General features: G+C 42.3%; 1 protein-coding gene across 1 annotated transcript in view; it reads left to right on the top strand.

Annotated features, from left to right (window-relative positions):
• The window catches only part of AGBL1 (AGBL carboxypeptidase 1), an 829700-nt gene that overhangs the window by 64484 nt on the left and 744731 nt on the right, over window positions 1-20485 (top strand). Inside the window, exons 4-5 of the mRNA XM_055277333.2 lie at window positions 6987-7118; window positions 11799-11892. Of these exons, the coding sequence (XP_055133308.2) occupies window positions 6987-7118; window positions 11799-11892 (226 nt within the window). The remainder of the gene's footprint in view (window positions 1-6986; window positions 7119-11798; window positions 11893-20485) is intronic.

Below are 20485 nucleotides of genomic sequence, written 5' to 3'. Positions count from 1 at the left end.
AATAAGTATTTCTTTTTTTATGCTTATTTTCTAATTATTAAAATAATGAGGACTATTTGTAACACTAGGTGTCAGGTTATTTGGAACGGTAATTTAGAAATATTGGAGGGGCAATAGGGGGCGTATCAAGATGGCCCAATAGAAACAGCTCCAGTCTGCAGCTCCCAGCGTGATTGACGCAGAAGACGGGTGATTACCGCATTTCCAACTGAGGTATCTGGTTCATCTCATTGGGACTGGTTGGACAGTAAGTGCAGCCCACAGAAGGCAAGCTGAAGCAGGGCAGGGCGTCGCTTCACCTGAGAAGCACAAGGGATTGGGGGATTTCCCTTTCCTAGGCGAGGGAAGCTCTGCCAGACTACCTGGAAAAATGGGGCACTCTCGCTTAAATACTGCACTTTTCCCAAAGTTAGCAACCTGCAGACAATGTAATTCTCTCCTGTGCCTGGCTTGGTGGGTCCCACGCCCATGGAGCCTTGCTCACTGCTAGCACAGCAGTCTGAGATCAATCTGCAAGGTGGCAGCCTGACTTGGGGAGGGGCGTCCGCCATTGCTGAGGCCTGACTAGGTAAACAAAGCCGGGAAGCTTGAACTGTGCAGAGCCCACCACAGCTCATCAAGGCCTACTGCCTCTAGACTCCACTTCTATGGGCAAGGCATAGCTGAACAAAAGGCAGCAGACAACTTCTGCAGACTTAAACATCGCTGTCTGACAACTCTGAAGAGAGCAGTCATTCTCCCAGCACGGCGTTTGAGCTCTGAGAACAGACAGACTGCCTCCTCAAGTGTGTCTCTGACCCCCACGTAGCCTAACTGGGAGACATCTCCTAGTAGGGGCTGACTGACACCTCATGTAGGCAGCTGCCCCTCTGGAACGAAGCTTCCAGAGGAAGGATCAGGTAGCAATATTCGCTGTTCTGCAATATTTGCTGTTCTGCAGCCTCCACTGGTGATACCCAGGCAAACAGGGTCTGAAGTGGAACTCCAGCAAACTCCAACGGACCTGCAGTTGAGGGACCTGACTGTTAGAAGGAAAGCTAACAAACAGAAAGGAATAGCATCAACATCAACAAAGATCATCTACACCAAAACCCCAACTGTAGATCACCAACATCAAAGACCAAAGGTAGATAAAATCACAAAGATGGGGAGAATACAGAGCAGAAAAGCTGAAAATTCTAAAAATCAGAGCATCTCTTCTCTTCCAAAGGATCGCAGCTCCTCACTCGCAGCAGAACAAAATTGGATGGAGAATGACTGACAAGTTGACAGAAGTAGGCTTCAAAAGGTCGGTAATAACAAACTTCTCTGAGCTAAAGGAGGATGTTCGAATCTATTGCAAGGAAGCTAAAAACCTTGAAAAAAGATTAGACAAATGGCTAACTAGAATAAACAGTGTGGAGAAGATCTTAAATGACCTGATAGAGCCGAAAACCATGGTGCAAGAACTTCGTGATGCATGCACAAGCGTCAATAGCCAATTCGATCAAATGGAAGAAAGGGTATCAGTGATTGAAGATCAAATTAATGAAATAAAGTGAGAAGACAAGATTAGAGAAAAAAGAGTAAAAAGAAATGAACAAAGCCTCCAAGAAATATGGGACAATGTGAAAAGACCAAATCTACATTTGACTGGTGTACCTGAAAGTGATGGGGAGAATGGAACCAAGTTGGAAAACACTTTTCAGGATATCATCCAGGAGAACTTCCCCAACCTAGCAAGGGAGGCCAGCATTCATATTCGGGAAATACGGAGAACGCCACAAAGATACTCCTCAAGAAGAGCAACTCCAAGACACATAAGTGTCAGATTCACCAAGGTTGAAATGAAGGAAAAACTGTTAAGGGCAGCCAGAGAGAAAAGTCGGGTTACTCACAAAGGGAAGCCAATCAGACTAACAGCAGATCTCTCGGCAGAAACCCTGCAAACCAGGAGAGAGTGGGGGCAATATTCAACATTCTTAAAAGAATTTTCAACCCAGAATTTCATATCCAGCCAAATTATGCTTCGTAAGTGAAGGAGAAATAAAATCTTTTACAGACAAGCAAATGCTGAGAGATTTTGTCACCACCAGGCCTGCCTTACAAGATCTCCTGAAGGAAGCACTAAACATGGAAAGAAACAACTGGTACCAGCCTCCCACTGCAGAAACATGCCAAATTGTGAAGACCATTGATGCTAGGAAGAAACTATATCAGTTAACGGGCAAAATAACCAGCTGACATCATAATGACAGGATCAAATTTACACATAACAATATTAACTTTAAATGTAAATGGGCTAAATGCTCCAATTAAAAGACACAGACTGGCAAATTGGATAAAGAGTCAAAACCCATCAGAGTGCTGTATTCAGGAGACCCATCTCACATGTAAAGATGCACATAGGCTCAAAATAAAGGGATGGAAGAAGATCTACCAAACAAATGGAAAGCAAAAAAAAGCAGGGGTTGCAGTCCTAGTCTCTGATAAAACAGACTGTAAACCAACAAATATCAAAAGAGACAAAGAAGGCCATTACATAATGGTAAAGGGATCAATTCAACAAGAAGAGCTAACTATCCTAAATATATATGCACCCAATAGAGGAGCTCCCGGATTAATAAAGCAAGTCCTTAGAGACCTACAAAGAGACTTGGACTCCCACACAATAATAATGGGAGACTTTAACATCCCACTGTCAATATTAGACAGATCAACGAGACAGCAGGTTAAAAAAGATATCCAGGACCTGAACTCAGCTCTGCAACAAGCAGACCTAATACACATCTACAGAACTCTCCACCCCAAATCAACAGAATATATATTCTTCTCAGCACCACATCACACTTATTCTAAAATAGACCACATAATTGGAAGTAAAGCACTCCTCAGCCAATGTAAAAGAACAGAAATCACAACAAACTGTCTTTCAGACCACAGTGCAATGATATTAAAACTCAGGATTAAGAAACTCACTCAAAACCACACAACTACATGGAAACTGAACAACCTGCTCCTGAATGACTACTGGGTACATAATGAAATGAAGACAGAAATAAAGATGTTCTTTGAAACCAATGAGAACAAAGACACAACATACCAGAATAGCTGGGACACATTTAAAGCAGTGTGTAGAGGGAAATTTATAGCACTAAATGCCCACAAGAGAAAGCAGGAAAGATCTATAATCAACATCCTAACATCACAATTAAAAGAACTAGAGAAGCAGGAGCAAACAAATTCAAAAGCTAACATAAGGCAAGAAATAACTAAGATCAGAGCAGTACTGAAAGAGATAGAGACACAAAAAACCCTTCAAAAAATCAACGAATCCAGGAGCTGTTTTTTTTGAAAGATCAACAAAATTGATAGACCACTAGCAAGGCTAATAAAGAAGAAAAGAAGAATCAAATAGATGCAATAAAAAATGATAAAGGGGATATCACCACCGATCCCACAGAAATAGAAACTACCATCAGAGAATACTATAAACACCTCTATGGAAATAAACTAGAAAATCTAGAAGAAATGGATAAATTCCTGGACACATTCACCCTCCCAAGACTAAACTAGGAACAAGTTGAATCTCTGAATAGATCAATAACAGGCTCTGAAATTGAAGCAACAATTAATAGCCTACCCACCAAAAAAAGTCCAGGACCACAGGGATTCACAGCCGAATTCTACCAGAGGTACAATGAGGAGCTGGTACCATTCCGTCTGAAACTATTCCAATCAATAGAAAAAGAGGGAATTGTCCCTAACTCATTTTATGAGGTCAAAATCATCCTGATGCTGGCAGAGACACAACAAAAAGGATTTTAGACCAATATCCCTCATGAACATCGATGCAAAAATCCTCAATAAAATACTGGCAAACTGAATCCAGCAGCACATCAAAAAGCTTATCCACCACAATCAAATTGGCTTCATCCCTGGATGCAAGGCTGGTTCACCATACACAAATCAATAAACATAATCCATCTCATAAACAGAACCAATGACAAAAACCACATGATTATCTCAATAGATGCAGAAAAGTCTTCAACAAAATTCAACAGCCCTTCATGCTAAAAACTCTCAATAAACTAGATATCGATGGAACATATCTCAAAATAATCAGAGCTATTTATGACAAACCCACAGCCAATATCATACTGAATGGGCAAAAAACTGGAAGCATTCCCTTTGAAAACTGGCACAAGACAAGGATGCCCTATCTCACCACTCCTATTCAACATAGTGTTGGAAGTTCTCGCCAGGGCAATCAGGCAAGAGAAGGAAATAAAAGCTATTCAATTAGGAAAAGAGGAAGTCAAATTGTCCCTGTTTGCAGATGACATGACTGTATATCTAGAAAACCCCATCATCTCAGCCCAAAATCTCCTTAAGCTGATAAGCAACTTCAGCAAAGTCTCAGCATACAAAATCAATGTGCAAAAATCACAAGCATTCTTATACACCAATAACAGACAAACAGATAGCCAAATCATAAGTGAAATCCCTTTCACAATTGCTTCAAAGAGAATAAAATACCTAGGAATCCAACTTATAAGGGATGTGAAGGACCTCTTCAAGGAGACCTACAAATCACTGCTCAGCGAGATAAAAGATGACACAAACAAATGGAAGAACATTCCATGCTCATGAATACGATAAATCAATATCGTGAAAATGGCCATACTGCCCAAGGTAATTTACAGCTTCAATGCCATCCCCATCAAGCTACCAATGACTTTCTTCACAGAATTGGAAAAAACTACTTTAAAGTTCATATGGAGCCAAAAAAGAGCCCGCATTGCCAAGAAAATCCTAAGCAAAAAGAACAAAGCTGGAGACATCATGCTACCTGACTTCAAACTCTACTACAAGCCTGCAGTAACCAAAATAGCATGGTACTGGTACCAAAACAGATAGACCAATGGAACAGAACAGAGGACTCAGAAATAACACCACACATCTACAACGATCGATCTGATCTTTGACAAACCTGACAAAAAGAAGAAATGGGGAAAGGATTCCCTATTTAATAAATGGTGCTGGGAAAACTGGCTAGCCATATGTACAAAGCTGAAACTGGATCCCTTCCTTATATCTTATGAACAAATTAATTCAAGATGGATTACAGACTTAAATGTTAGACCTAAAACTATAAAAACCCCAGAAGAAAACCTAGGCAGTACCATTCAGGACATAAGCATGGGCAAGGACTTCATGACGAAAACACCAAAAGCAATGGCAACAAAAACCAAAATAGACACATGGGATCTAATTAAACTAAAGAGCTTCTGCACAGCAAAAAAAACTACCATCAGAGTGAACAGGCAACTTACAGAATGGGAGAAAAATTTTGCAATCTACCCATCTGACAAAGGGCTAATATCCACAATCTACAAAGAACTCAAACAAATTTACAAGAAAAAAACAACCCCATCAAAAAGTGGGCAAAGGGTATGAACAGACACTGCTCAAAAGAAGACATTTATGCAGCCAACAGTCACATGAAAAAATGCTCATCATCACTGGTCATCAGAGAAATGCAAACCAAAACCACAATGAGATACCATCTCACCCCAGTTAGAAACAACAGGTGCTGGAGAGGATGTGGAGAAATAGAATGCTTTTACGCTGTTGGTGGGAGTGTAAATTAGTTCAACCATTGTGGAAGACAGTGTGGTGACTCCTCAAGGATCTAGAACTAGAATTACCATTTGACCCAGCAATCCCATTACTGAGTATATACCCAAAGGATTGTAAATCATGCTACTATAAAGACACATGCACACGTATGTTTATTGCGGCACCATTGACAACAGCAAAGACTTGGAACCAACCCAAATGTCCATCAATGATAGACTGGATTAAGAAAATGTGGCACATATACACCATGGAATACTATGCAGCCATAAAAAAGGATGAGTTCATGTCCTTTTCAGGGACATGGATGCAGCTGGAAACCATCATTCTGAGCAAACTATCACAAGGACAGAAAACCAAACACTGCATGTTCCCACTCATAGGTGGGAATCGAACAATGAGATCACTTGGATACAGGGTGGTGAACATCACACACCGGGGCCTGTAGAGGGGTGGGGGGCTGGGGGAGGGATAGAATTAGGAGATATAGCTACTGTAAATGATGGGTTGATGGGTGCAGCAAACCAACACAGCACATGTATACATATGTAACAAAACTGCACATTGTGCACATGTACCCTAGAACTTAAATTATTTTTTAAAAAAGAAAGAAATATTGGAGGTGAAAATTTTATTTTCTTAAAAATGTGTTTTGCCTTTTTATTTTGAAAACTCTCATGTAGAAGGATGGCCTGTTATATACCTAAAACTTAGTTCTAACCATTGTTAACATTTTGCCATATTTTCTTCACCTATTTATTTTTATCTGAAATATTTTAAGAGAAATTGAAGGTTAGCATTTTCTTCCTAAATCCTTTCAAGTGCATTTCTTTGAAAAGAGACATTTCCCTACATAATCACAATACCATTATTACAAACCTAATAAAATTAAAAATACATGCATAATTTATATTCATTCCAATTTCTCCAAATGTTCCCAACTGTCTTTTATAGACATAGTCAAAGCAAGATCCAATCCAAGTTGACATATTACATTTGAATGTTATATTAAGAACTATATTAATATTAATAATATTCAGTATTCTTAATTCTAGAATTGTCTTAAAAAGGAAAAGTTTTATTCCCAGTTGAACTGTGGTTGATGTATGAGGACAACCTAAATATAGGGTCTTGAGAATTATTCAACCCACAAGCTTCCATGTAAATATGTGTAGCCTGAATTAGCTCTTTTGATTCATTTGGTTCTAGTGGGGACATATTTAGCAGCATTTGTCACTAGGTCTGAAAAATGTCTTTGGCTATGATTATCCTTCTCCTTCACCATCTTCCCCTTCCTCCACTCCACTCATTGTACAATCCAGAATCAATGTGAAGTGCAACTAAGATAGATTGATGTGTGTTCTTAGATAAAAAGATTGGACGGAAGGCCCTGGAATTGGAAGCACTTGATGTGACACTGATTCTGGCCAGGAAGAACCTATCCCATGGCCAGAACCTCCTCCACTGTCTCTGGGCTCTGCGTGTGTTTGCCTCCAGTGGTGAGTGACTCTACTGTGGCTCTCGGGGATGGCTTCCAAACCTGGGCTGGGACACATGGAAACTGCATGAGGGTCTGGTTGGAAGAAAAGCATGGGTGAGAGATATACACGGTGGTCCCAGCCAGATAAATAAAAGAAGCTGACAATCCAGAGGCTGTGGAGGTGAGAAGTTACTTCTTCATCTTCTCCTTAGCTGGGTAGAGCTCTTGAGTCTGCTCCTAGAAATGGACTTCAATATTGTTTCTCCTTGGCAGTTACACATTACAGCATTCTAGGCTTTTCTATTAGTACCACAAGGTAAAAAAGATCTATGACAGGAGAAGGGCAGACTTTATTTAGTCCTTGTCACATTCAAGTGTTATATCTAGGCAGAATGACTCTCACATCACAAATCTCCCTACCATATTCCTGAAATTACTCATTGATTGCAACATCCCTTACCATTTTAAAAAAACCCATGATACTTCTCAACAGGATCCTCCAGGTAATTATTAAGAACATCACAGCTCAGTTGATACTTATTTGCTATCTCCTGATTTGACTTATTTCTAATTATCATAGTAATTTTGTATTTAGACCCATAATTTTATAGCTTAGAAAAAGAAACTTTAAGGAGTAAAGCAGGGCCAGGCATGGTGGCTCACGCCTGTAATCCTAGCACTTTGGGAGGATGAAGTGGTCAGATCACTTGAGCCCAGGAGTTTGAGACCAGCTTGGTCTCTACTAAAAATACAAAAAATTAGCTGGATGTGGTGGCATGTGCCTATAGTCCCAGCTACTTGGAAGGCTGAGGTAGGAGAATCACTTGAGCCCAGGAAGTCAAAGCTGCAGTGAGCAGTGATCGTGCCCCTGCACTCCAGCCTGGGTGACAGAGTGAGACCTTGTCTTAAAAAAAAAAGTGAAGCAATTGCTTGAATTCATACAGATAAAAAGTCAGGAGGGTGGAATTTCTAACTCCAGAACTCATTTAAATTCTATTCCATATGGAAACTTTTTATTAATACATTAGATCCTATACCTCCTATCTCATATGTAATGAGCATAGACTTTCATTTCTCCTTTCTGAGTTCCCTTCCTGTGAAATGAAAGTGACAATTATTTAGAGGTTATATAGTCAACAGGGGAAAGAACGTGGGCTTAGAGCCAAAAAGACCTGAGTTTGACTGTGATTCTTTTTTTAATGAGTCATGAAGCATGAATACTTAACCTGTTGAACCTCAGTTTCATCCTTTACAAAATTATAGTAGTAATAATGATTACTATTACTCTGCTAGGGCTGCCTTAGTATCTTAACAAAATACTACAGTCTGTGTGGCTTAAACAAAAGAAATGTATTTTCTCACTTTTTTTCTTTTTTTTTTTTTGAGATGAAGTCTCACTCTGTTGCCCAGGCTGGAGTGCACGGGTATGACCTTAGGTCGCTGTAATCTCTGCCTCCCGGGTTCAAGCAATTCTCTTGTCTCAGCCTCCCGAGTAGCTGGGATCACAGAGAGCTGCCATCATGCCTGGCTAATTTTTATATTTTAGTAGGGACAGGGTTTCACCATGTTGGTCAGGCTGGTGTCGAACTCCTGATCTCAGGTGATCTGCGCACCCTGGCCTCCCAAATTACTGGGATTACAGGCGTGAGCCACCATGCCCTTTTTTCCTCACATTTTTGAAGGCTACAAATTGGAGCTCAGGATGTCGGCAGGTTTGGTTTCTACTGGCCCTTCTCTTTGGCTTCCAGATGGCTGTCTGCTCCCTGTGTCCTCACAAGGTCTCTCTTATATGCTTGGGCATCCTTGATGTTTCTTTGTGTGTCCAAATTCTCCCTTCTTATAAGGACATAAGTCCACATAAGACTAGGACCCACCTTAATGGCCTCATTTTAACATAATTCCCTCTCTAAAGGCCCTATCTCCAGATATAGTCCTACTCCAAGGGACTGAAGATTAGGGCTTCAACGTATGAATTTAGGAGTGGACACAACTAGCCATAATGGAGCTCATAGACTTGGTAGATGGGGTGAATAGGAGAATGTTCATGGGCATGTTTGTCACATGGCAACTGCTTGATAATTTATCTTCCCTGCCCTATGCTTTTCCCTTAGTCTTTTGAAATAGTAGAATGAGTACAGATATGGGGAGTTAATAGGTGACTTTTTATTTCTTTTCTTTTCTTTTTTTTTTTTTTTGAGATGGAGTCCCGCTCTGTCACCCAGGCTGGAGTGTAGTGGCGCAATCTCGGCTCACAGCAAGCTCCGCCTCCCGGGTTCACGCCATTCTCCTGCCTCAGCCTCTCAGTGTAGCTGGGACTACAGGCGCCCGCCACCACGCCTGGCTAATTTTTTGTATTTTTTAGTAGAGATGGGGTTTCACTGTGGTCTCGATCTCCTGACCTCGTGATCCACCCGCCTCGGCCTCCCAAAGTGCTGGGATTACAAGCGTGAGCCACCGCGCCCGGCCGTGACTTTTTATTTCTAATTACCCCAAGAACTACTAAAATGCCTACTTTTTTTTCTTTTCTTTCTTCTTTCTTTCTTTCTTGCTTGCTTGCTTGCTTGCTTGCTTGCTTGCTTGACAGTCTCATTCTGTCACCCAGGCTGGAATGTAGTGGAATAATCTTGGCTCACTGCAACCTCTGCCTCCTGGGTTCAAATGATTCTTGTGCCTTAGCCTCATGAGTAGCTGGGATTACAGGTGTGGATTACTACACCTGGCTAATTTTTGTATTTTTAGTAAAGACGGAGTTTCACCAGGTTGGCCAGGCTGGTCTTGAACTCCTGATCTCAGGTGATCCACCCACCTCAGCCTCCCAAAGCGCCGGGATTATAGGTGTGAGCCACTGTGCCCGGCCACAATAACCTGATTTTCATTGGTAAATTCTCTTAATAAACATGGAGGATTCATAAAAAGAAAGTTTTTCTGGGGGAATAATGGGATAGATGCTTGAATCCTTGTTTGCAGACGGAGCCTCTACTCACCCATCTCCCATATATTGACCTGAAAACCAGAGAGCATTAGGGAAAGGCCGAGAAGGTTTGTATACACCCATCTCTAATAAAGGAAAAGAGGAACTGTGGCTTTGTATAAAGGACAACTCTCATTAATGAATAGACAGAAGGTGTGCCACCCACGTTTGCAGTGTGCCAGCAGAGCAAAATTTGAAGCATTTCCTGGTTTCCTAAAGCATAAATAGGCTGAAAAACTTGCCTTCCTTAAATATAATGGTTATGGAGATTTAGAATAATTCCTTCAGCTGGAGTTCTGAGAAGTTCTGGGATTTTCCTGTGGGTATGAGGAGGTGGCTATCTGATTCATCTTCTAAGCCTATGTTGATCGTACCAACTCACTTTTCCATAAGGTATTTAAAAAAATTATACTGTCACTCTCTATATATTGACTTTACTGATGAGAGGCAAGCAGAGTTCAAGAAGCCTGTGGATTACTATCTTTTCCATGAATTGTTAGCCACTGTTGAATGTTCTAGCAAAGCTTTCTAAACAGCTCCTATCTTCACAAGATGTTGGCTGGAACCCTAATGGGTCTGTGAGATCCAATGAACCCTTTAGAAGTTCTCAGATGGCCAATGAGGATGTTCACAGAGCTGCCGGAGCTCTAACTTCGGACAGGCATCCACAAAGGTGAACTCAGTGAGGATTTCTTATTGTTGTCCTCTTCCAATTTCAAGCCTAAAATCTTCCATGTTAGAATCAGTGCTTTTAAAATTAACTCCTCCCTTACTCAATACCAGAATTTTTTTAAATTACTTGCCAAGAGTTTTCTCTAGTCTGTTTTCCCAATTCAGAAATAAGAGCTGAGTGAGTAGCCACAAGAGTGGAAGATTGATGGGCAGGACTAGGTTGCCAAATCTCTGAATTTTGATCCAGGGAATTACTTCATGTACTAGCCTCAGGAGGGACATATGCATAGGTGATGTTCCAGGAACATGCACTCTGCAATAGCAAAGACATCAGCCTCAGTCTCTATCTGAGAGACTGTAGTGAGATGAGGAGTCTTCAGATTTCCATTTAGCTTCCTTTTCTGAGGGTTGGAGCCGTTCAGTATCAGCCACCCTTGTTTCCCTCTCTTTGCTTCTCTAAGACCTCTTGTTCCCACTCACTTTTCTCAGATCAAGGTTAGCCTAAAGCACAAGGCATTCATAGGTCTTTGTCTCAAAAACACAAGTCCAATGGAGGAAAGACAGATGAGTGTCTGTGGACTCCCCTTACTTTCTGACATGAGCAGAGCTCTACCTAAAGTGTTCTAAGTGGAGTAGGGTACTGGGAATGTTGGAGAGATGCTGGGGCCTCCTTGGAGACAAGAGTAACATCCAAAAGTTGTATTTACCTAACCAGATACCTCTTTGGAGTTTCTTTCTATCATTCAGATCTATGACAATGTTTTGATAATCACCCAATTGGCCAAAGAGGCAAAAACTTCCCAGTCTAGTTACTGCTGAGCAGGAAGAACTGATTCTTCATTTGACATTCTAGATGGGGCACAGTCAAGTCATTACCTTAGTCATGGGAGACCCCAGAATGACGTTATAGAGGAACATGCAACCAGAGTGGAAAAGAAAGGGAGCTATCTGGTTTATCAGGTTGCCCCTTAAAGATTTAAAGGAGTCAATCCAAGTTGTATTGAGCCTTAACTCAACCACCTGTGACCATAACTACTGTGCTTTTGTCTTTCGTAGTCTCCATGGGAGCCATGCTGGGAATTAACGGAGCCATGGAACTGCTTTTCAAGGTTATTACTCCTTACACCCGAAAGCGCACCCGAGCCATCAGGTACAGAGTGCTATGTGATACTTCTGCCCCTTTTGTAACAGATGGAGAGTTGGAGATTGCCCCACATGTATTTTTATGATGCTTCCAGCTCAGTTTAGTGGTCACTTCTCCCTTGGAAATATGATACCATGTCTTTATCCCTTCGCGGCTTACATCCCTCCACACCCATGAGTCATTTCCTCTAATTCTCATGATAACCCCGAATGGTATATTATTATTCTCTTTTTCAGGCGAGGAAGTTAAAATGTGTTGAGAGCCTTATCCAAGGTCACCATGCTAGGAAATAGTAGAGTTGAGATTTGATTCCAGATCTTTCAGACTCAAAACCTCATGTTATTTTTGCCTGAAGCCCTCAGGTATATACTTTTTACTCATAGCAAATCTACCATAAATAAATATAATCCTCAGAAAACATTTCAGAAATGACAGGGTCTCTAAAGAGACAGACAGTTAAACTTCTGGCATGAGTTCTGGGCCTTATAATAGTCCATCATGGTCATGTGCTAGTCTTGAGATGTATTTTTATGATTGGAAAATGAAACTCAGCCTGTTCTCCCTGCCTCTGTTTGCTGGAGTGGAGTGAATCATCAAGTTAAAAAGGGAGATGGTTAGACATGAAGGCTTTAGAGATATTCGGGACTATTAAGATCTATCATTTATGGGAGTGACTCAGCGAGGACCTTGAAAGAATGTTAGAAGAAATTCAGCCAATTTCCAGGATAGATGGGATCATTTGGCAAGTAACGTTTCCATGCCCAACCATGATATTTTCTGCATCCCAGCATCAATCTTAGGCTCATGTTCCACCTGATTATTTTTCTCTTGGGTCACTACAGTTATGCCATTATCATCCATTCTCACCTGAAGCTCTCTACACCAAGCATTTTGTAGAGTGAAATACATTATATCTCAGTGAAAAAAAATTCTCATCCAATAAGTTGAGAAATACTGGATTGAATACTGGTTTCTTTACTGTAAGTCTTCTCAGAGCCTTTGTAAAGCCAATACATATTGAGAATATTTGTTATTTAGTATACCCTGATCCAAAATTGATTTAATCAGGGAACTGTGGGTTTTTTTTTTTTTTTTTTTTGGGATCACCTTTTTTAGGGGAAGGAGGGGGTCAGTGTTCTATGTCTCTCATTTTGGAAACATCTTCTCCAGGGTGTGAATTTATTGCAAGGTAGAATTCAATTAAATTCTACTGAGAACCCTCATCTAGTAGGTAAAAAACTTCAAAATAAAAAACTCAGAGACCAAAAAAATTTATTTTCTGTAATTATACTTTACTCCATCTTAAATTTACATTTATGTCAGAAAACAAGAAATGTAAACCAGTGTCTTATGAGGAATCTAACTCAAATTAGTGAGTCTTCGGTTCATCCAGGGATTTCACTCTTCTTCCCTCACTTCCTGGGGTACATCTGAGTTCTAAGAAGCCATGGTAGTGCCGGGGTGTTGATGGAAAAACACAGACTGTCCTCAATCATCTCATGTCCATTTGGACATATATATGACTTGGATATGTCTCATTTTTATCATTGTGTGCAGGCCTTTGCTGCTGACATCTGCAGTCTCAACATGTTCTTTGGTTACCAATCTATGAACTTTATATTTCTGCCCTATTCACAAGGCTTCTTCTAATCTGATGCTGTCATAATTCAGCTGTTCAGAAGGTCAGGAATATCTGGTTTCTTCCTTTAGACTATGTGAAAATCTTTGTGATATCTGCTGGGCTCATCCACATATGGGTCTCACTCAGTCTTCTCCTCTGCCACTTGGGTACCATGTTGTTTGGAAGGCTCCCCTAGGAAGCTCATCCCACATAACCATGGGTATCAAGGCACTAGGTCTCTTCTTTCTGGGGTGCGCATAGCTTTTATTGTCTTCCTCATTCAGGCCAAACTTGTGGGGTAGCGGGGAGAAATCAACAAAGCATAGAAACCTCCTCCTCAGAGACTCACACTAGTTGCCATTTTTAATGCTTCCTTTTCTTCCTGCAAAGGGAGTTGAATTCAGGCACAGATTTGACCAAAGTGTCAGAAGCAAGTGGGAAAGTATTACCAGGGATTAATGGAGTGGGAGTAGGGTGCTCCCAATCACAAAAGGAGCCTTCCAGGGACCCCAGGCATATTTCTACATGTCTGATTTGTTCTGTAAATTTTGGGCAAGATGGTTCTCTTCTTCAGTCAAATGCCATATTAAAACCAAACCTCTGTAGGAAAGAGTCTTTTCCACCAACAGTTACAATATAGCTGTCATTGGCATGGTGTTTATTAGGTGCCCTGCACTGTGCTAAGCTCTTAGCATGCATTACCTCCTTTGAGCCTCTCATCTGCTCTGCAAGGCAGGTGCTATTATTGCCCCCAATTTTACTGGAAAACAAATTGAAACTGAAATAAGTTAAGTAACATGCTGGGTTTTAAGTGAGAGAGCTGGGATTTAAACCCTGTCTGATACATGAGCCTCAGCTCTTAAGCCACCACTGGCGTATCTTATACAGTCTATTTCCAGCATTTTATTTCTACAACCATCATATGTAAGACAATCATATGCAGTTAAAGTTTGCTTAAATTTCTTTTCTATCTAAATGGCTTATACCCATGGAACAATTTGCTTAATGATAGAGGAGTCTTACACCTCCATCAATTGGCTATTTCCTCTTAAAGGCTAAATATCTATTCCCTCTGCTTTTGAATTCTTTCCAAAAGCGACTTTGTTTTCTATCTTATCCTTACTCATCAACAGCAAGATAAGAACAAAGGTAATGAAATTGGAAGACCTGCTCTGCAAGCCTCCTTCTACCAGATTCCTTGGCGAGTCATTTAACTTTTCTTAACTAAACTTTGACATTTCTTAAAGCATGAATGTCAAGTCTTACCTCCTAGGTTTATTGTGGGCAATAAAAAATAATGTGTAAAGATATTGTGTGCTTTGACATGCTATGACATTGTTAATCATTATTAATACAAATACGATGGGACGTCTGGTTGTCTGCTGCAGATCAGATGGTAGAGGCTGGGGAAGAGTCTGGAGATGAGAACGTCCTGCCAATTTCCATCTTTCACAAACTCCATCCCGGGAATAGTAGCTAAGACATACCCAAATGAATTCTACTCAAGCCATTTGGATGACAGAACCTGTGGGCTCAAGGGGGGTCTTGCAGGGAAGGGATGAAGTAGCATGTCAGGGGACATGGATAGCTCTACTAAATATCACCCTCCAAATGCTAGCATGCTATGGGAGAGTTATTCCGGGATGCCTTTGTAGGAGCAGATGCCCAGTGTTGTGTCATGATGACTCCTCCCTCCTGTGGAGATTAGACCTGCCCTACTTCTCTAGCAGGAACCTAAAATTAGATGTGCAGCTGTCCTCCAATGAAGCCCTGTCTCCAGATAGTACTCAGGGCAAGATTTACAACAGAAGCTCCAACCACATACTTGCTAGAGAGAAGGGACACGAAGAGCAATGTCACTAACCCTCTGTGGCCTTGTGCCAGCCCTCGGCCCAGGGCAGGCAGCTATTTCAGGCCTCCTCCACTTCCCAAAGACCCACCATGCTGCACACACTTGTGTTGGCTTGTGCTGACTTCCTTCCTTTGGCTCCTCATGAGTCCCATGCTAGTGGGAGCAGTTATGGTCAGACTTAAACTGCTATGATAGCCCACTTGTTGGTCTCCCTTCACTTCAAAGCCATCAGGAATGTGCCTCAGCTTCCCTTTCCAGACTGGTTTCTCATTCCTGCTCTCATCTCTCTTTCCAGCCAGCTATCCCTGAGTGTGGCATTCCCTCTTCTTCCCCGGGTCTCTCCCTTCCTCTTGAATGCCATGCTGCCTTGTGCAGTGGTAGAAGTCTACCCAGTCTCCAGACTTCACTGGATGCCACCTGCTCCATTTCATCAGAGAAAAAGAATCTACTCTCCTCAACCATCCTCCAGAGATATTGGCCTGGGTGTCCTTTCTTCTCCCTAAATTCTGTACTTCCTAAAGTAGAAATCAAATTATATGTATCTTGTTATTTTCCATTCCTCCTAGCCCAGTGCCTAGATAATAATAGGCTCTTAATTAAATTCAAACGAGGCTGAGCATGGTGGCTCATGTCTGTAATCCCAGTGCTTTGGGAGGCCAAGGCGGGAGGACCACTTGAGGCCAGGAGTTTGTGACCAGCTTGGGCAACGTAGGTAGACCCTGTCTCTACAAGAAATTAGTTGGGCATGGTGGTGCACACCTGTAGTCCCAACTACTCAGGAGGCTGAGGTGGGAGAGTTGCTTGGGCCCAGGAGTTTGAGACTACAGTGAGTCATGACTATGCCACCGCATGCCAGCCTGGGGGACAAATTGAGATCCTGTCTTAAAAATAAATAAATGAGGGCTGGGTACAGTGGCTCATGCCTATAATCCCAGCACTTTGGGAGGCTGAGGTGGGTGGATCACCTAAGATTAGGAGTTTGAGACCAGCCTGGTCAATGTGATGAAACCCCATCTCTACTAAAAATACAAAAATTATCCAGGCATGGTGGTGGATGCCTGTAATCCTAGCTACCTGGGAGGCTGAGGCAGGAGAATCACTTGAACCCAGGAGGCAGAGGTTACAGTGAGCCAAGATCACGCCACTGCACTCCAGCCCATGAGACAGAGTGAGATTCTGTCTCAAAAAAATGAATAAATAAAATTAAATAAATATATTGAAAAGAAATATTTTAATAAAAAAATTATTGGTGAATTTCCTATGTATTAATGAATGAAAGCCAGAATGTACTGAGTAGGTACTATGCTAGGCACTTCATATTGGTTACCTTTTTTTCCCCTGATCCCAGGCTGGCTGCACATGCATGGTTCTGCCTCATCCAAACATGTCTGAAACATCAGTTGGCACACCTCACAAGAGCTCTATTGCATGAGGGAATGAGGTGCCTTCTGGGAGAGAACTCATTCTGAGAGACTGCGAAGCAGCAACCACCAGCTTGAAAGGGAGCAAAGTTTCTCTCACTGGAGGGAAGAAAAAAGTTCAGAGTCTTTTCTATTGTTTAGAGTTGTCTGGGGGAACCGACAGAGATTGGAGAAGGGAAAGATCTGAACTGGAGGGGCGTGGGGACAGCATTCACATTAAAACTTTGCCGTCTATTTGAAATAGGCTTCTAGTGTTTGGTCTGTTAATGAACTCAGCTGGGACTTAAACTTTTCTGGGGGTGCTTTTTATAGAAGTAGGGAGGAGGAAATGACACTGGGCCAGAGTGTACTACCTCTTGCTCGTTTGTTCCACTGTGGACAAGCTTGTTTATCTGCACTGAAGCTGTCTTTGAGCTGTCCAAACTCACTAAGTAGGGAAATTTATTGAGGCAAAGACAGATTACTTGTCTGCGACTGACTCATCTTGTGACCTTAGGAAAGCTTGTGATTACTCCACATCTCAACGCTTTCTGCTGGAGGCTGTCCCTTTGTGCCCTCATTCCCAGGATGGGCCTGAAGATTTTGATAATAATAAGGACTATTTCCAGTGGCCACGTGCTTGACCTTTTCCAAAGTACAGCCACATCCCCTCTGATCCTTTTGGATTCTCACAGTGTAATATTGAACCCAACCTTTGAAACTGGGTTATCAGATGTTATCATCAGTGTGTCTCCTAGGATTTTAAACTCTGCTGTCCTGCCTTGCTTCATAAATATCATAGCCAATTGGAAATGGGTTGGATCTTCCTAGCAGAGACCGGGTCTTGAAGCCAATTGTATTCTCTGACCATTGCTCCATGCTTCCAGAAAGAGGACTCGGGCTGCCCACAGGCTGGGATGGCTCCCTCATCCCTCACCTTCATTTTCTCTGGAGCTGCCCCAAGGACACAGGAAGTCAGGAAGTGTTTTGCTGAAGACCATGATGGTCTCACCCTCACAGAGGATAACATCTTTAGTATCCCCACCTTCTTAATGCCCTCTCAGGTTTTCAGCAGGAAGGTCATGCTGTGATTTATCTCTTCACCTTCAGGGTCAGTCTCATGTTATGAGATTGTGGAGGTCAGAGTACCTGGGCTTAAACACCTTGGCAATGGGAGGAGATGGATATGTTTGGTCTTCAAGCAAGCTTCATAAGCAATTTCTTCACCTTAGTCTGCTGTTGGCTGTCCTAGTAGCTCCTTGTGCTTGGAGTAGTGTTAGGTGATATTCTCCCTCCAAAGAACCAATCTTCCAGGGCCTCTCTGGCCTTAGAATTCTGCCTGAGTGCAGGATTACTAGGCATTACTTTATTGGCAGCCCTTTCTGGTGATTTCATCTTCAATTTATGAGCTAGAAAAAATGTCCTGCTTCTCTTCTCCCTGCCCCCAAATCACTCACTGCCTTTGCCCAAAGCCAGGTCTTCTGGGCTTTCTCCAACCATCACTCCATTCCACTTTATCTGATCATAGTAGCTGATAGATGAGTGAGACTCAGCCAGAGCTAATGGATTCCATGAGATCATCAGTGAGTGGGTGACTCAGCTACTCTTCACTGAGACAACGGGAATCCAAGTTACAAGAATCAGGGATTTTTTTTTTCTGTTTCTTAAAATAGTTACTGAATTCCCCCTGGATTTTAATTCCATCCCAGCCCCAACTAAGGGCTTTGTGACTCCCCATTCAACATTAGAGTCTGTGGTCTCCAGGGCATGGCCTCACAGTGGGGCTTCACTCTATGTCTCAGCACTTTCTGCTTGTTCCTTGTCTCCAGAGTACTCCAATTCAAATACCTTGGAACAGGAGCAAAAATATTCCACCCCAGCCTCACAAGCACTGATACTAGGGACGTGCACCATGAGCTCAACTTACTAGCAGAGTGATTACTGCATCTGCAACCTGACTCCAAGCCTGTAGCTGATGGGGAATGAATAGTTTCCTACATGAATTAAGCCTTGGCAACTAGAGTTATAGGGTTAAAGCCCTTTCATCTTCTTAAGAAGCCACCGAGCTCTTCCTGATTAGGGCAAGCCATAGACATTCAAGTTGTAGGATCTAAAGTTCGAAGGTCTTAAGGGACCTTCTTATCATCTCCTTCATCTTCAGATGAGGTCACTGAAACCCAGAGAGGCTGAACCAAGCCTTCTACCCTAACTTGAAGGCACCATTTATTACTCCAAGACACTTTTCTGCATATTACAAAACAAACATGCCTTGAATTAGGACTTTTATTTGACAACATTCTATGTGCCTGTCTCAATGTTAAGTGCTAGAGAAATGTTGCTTGGGGACCTCAAGTTGCCGACAGCCTATGCCAACAAGAATGATGTAGTGTATGAGGAAGGCCTTGCATTCTGATCCAGTCTTGGGCTTGTAAAATGACCAGCTCCCTATCCTGTGGAAATGTCTTTATAATGCCTTTCTCAGAAACGTCCACAGAGCTGAGCAGACAGGGCCTCTGCTTTGGGCTCTGGGCCTCAGGTGACTCTACACTTTGGAGAGTCTTCCTTGAAATGTCTCAGGTATTCTTTTGGTGCTTGAGAAGGTCTTGGTCTGGCACTGCCATCCAGGGGGGCTCTAGTCCCTGTTTCTCCCCTTTGGGGTGTTCTGTAATCCCCTGTCACCTGGGTGGTGAACCAGATTCCTTCAGGAGGAGGAGCTCAGGAACTCATCACGCATGTGGGTTGTCCTGATTCAGGTGTGTTGGACTGGTGAGCAGATCTTTCCCATTGCTGGTTCTGTATTTATTCCTGAGGATGACATGCTGGACAGTGAGAAGGGTGCTTGATATGTTGATATTGGATGGATCAAATAACTTACACAGACAGGCCTCCAAAAACAAAACAAGACAAACTTCCCTTGTTCCTTCATATCCTGGGGAGGCCTTACATGCACCACTTTCCCCGATGAGGGTCCTCTACAGAAATTGCATTTCCACCTTTATCTGCTGAAGCTTGTACAGCTCATACCTCTCCATAGATTTCCCTCAGTTTTCCCTCTAGAGACTAGAGGCAGGCTCTAGGAACTTTGACTTGCCATAGAAGTTAATCTTCTTGCCCAGCCTGACTCAGTGAGGAGCTTATGCAAAGAAATTTGTGTTTTCCTGTAAATCACACCTTCCTCACAACACTGTAACCACCTATGAATATGGAGGAAAGGGAGTTTGAGGAACTGGGGGGAGGTACAGAAAGACTCTTATCAGGAGGGACTCTTGTGGTTTCACCTTTTACTTTGAGGGAACTGATATTTCTTTTCTTCTTTTCTTTTTTTTTTTTTTTGAGATCAAGTCTCACTCTGTCGCCCAGGCTGGAGTGCAGTGGCATGATCCTGGCTCGCTGCAACCTCCGCCTCCTGGGTTCAAGCGATTCTCCTGCCTCAGCCTCCCAAGTAGCTGGGATTACAGGTGCCCGCAACCATGCCCGGCTAATTTTTATATTTTTAGTAGAGCTAGGGTTTCACCATGTTGGCCAGGCTGGTCTTGAACTCCTGACCTCAGGCAGTCTGCCTGCCTCAGCCTCCCAAAGTGATGGGATTATAGGTGTGAACCACCATGCCTGGCCCGGGAACTGATATTTCTAATAGAATTCTAAATTCTTCAGGGATGGATTCCACACTCAGGCACCACAAATTATAAAGCAGATGGGGGAAGAAAACACACTCTGGTTTTCCTG

This window comes from Symphalangus syndactylus, chromosome 5, assembly GCF_028878055.3.
Source record: "Symphalangus syndactylus isolate Jambi chromosome 5, NHGRI_mSymSyn1-v2.1_pri, whole genome shotgun sequence".
Lineage (NCBI taxonomy): Eukaryota > Metazoa > Chordata > Mammalia > Primates > Hylobatidae > Symphalangus > Symphalangus syndactylus.
The sequence above is the reverse complement of the archived record's forward strand: the minus strand, read 5'-3'. Positions and strand labels throughout refer to the sequence as shown.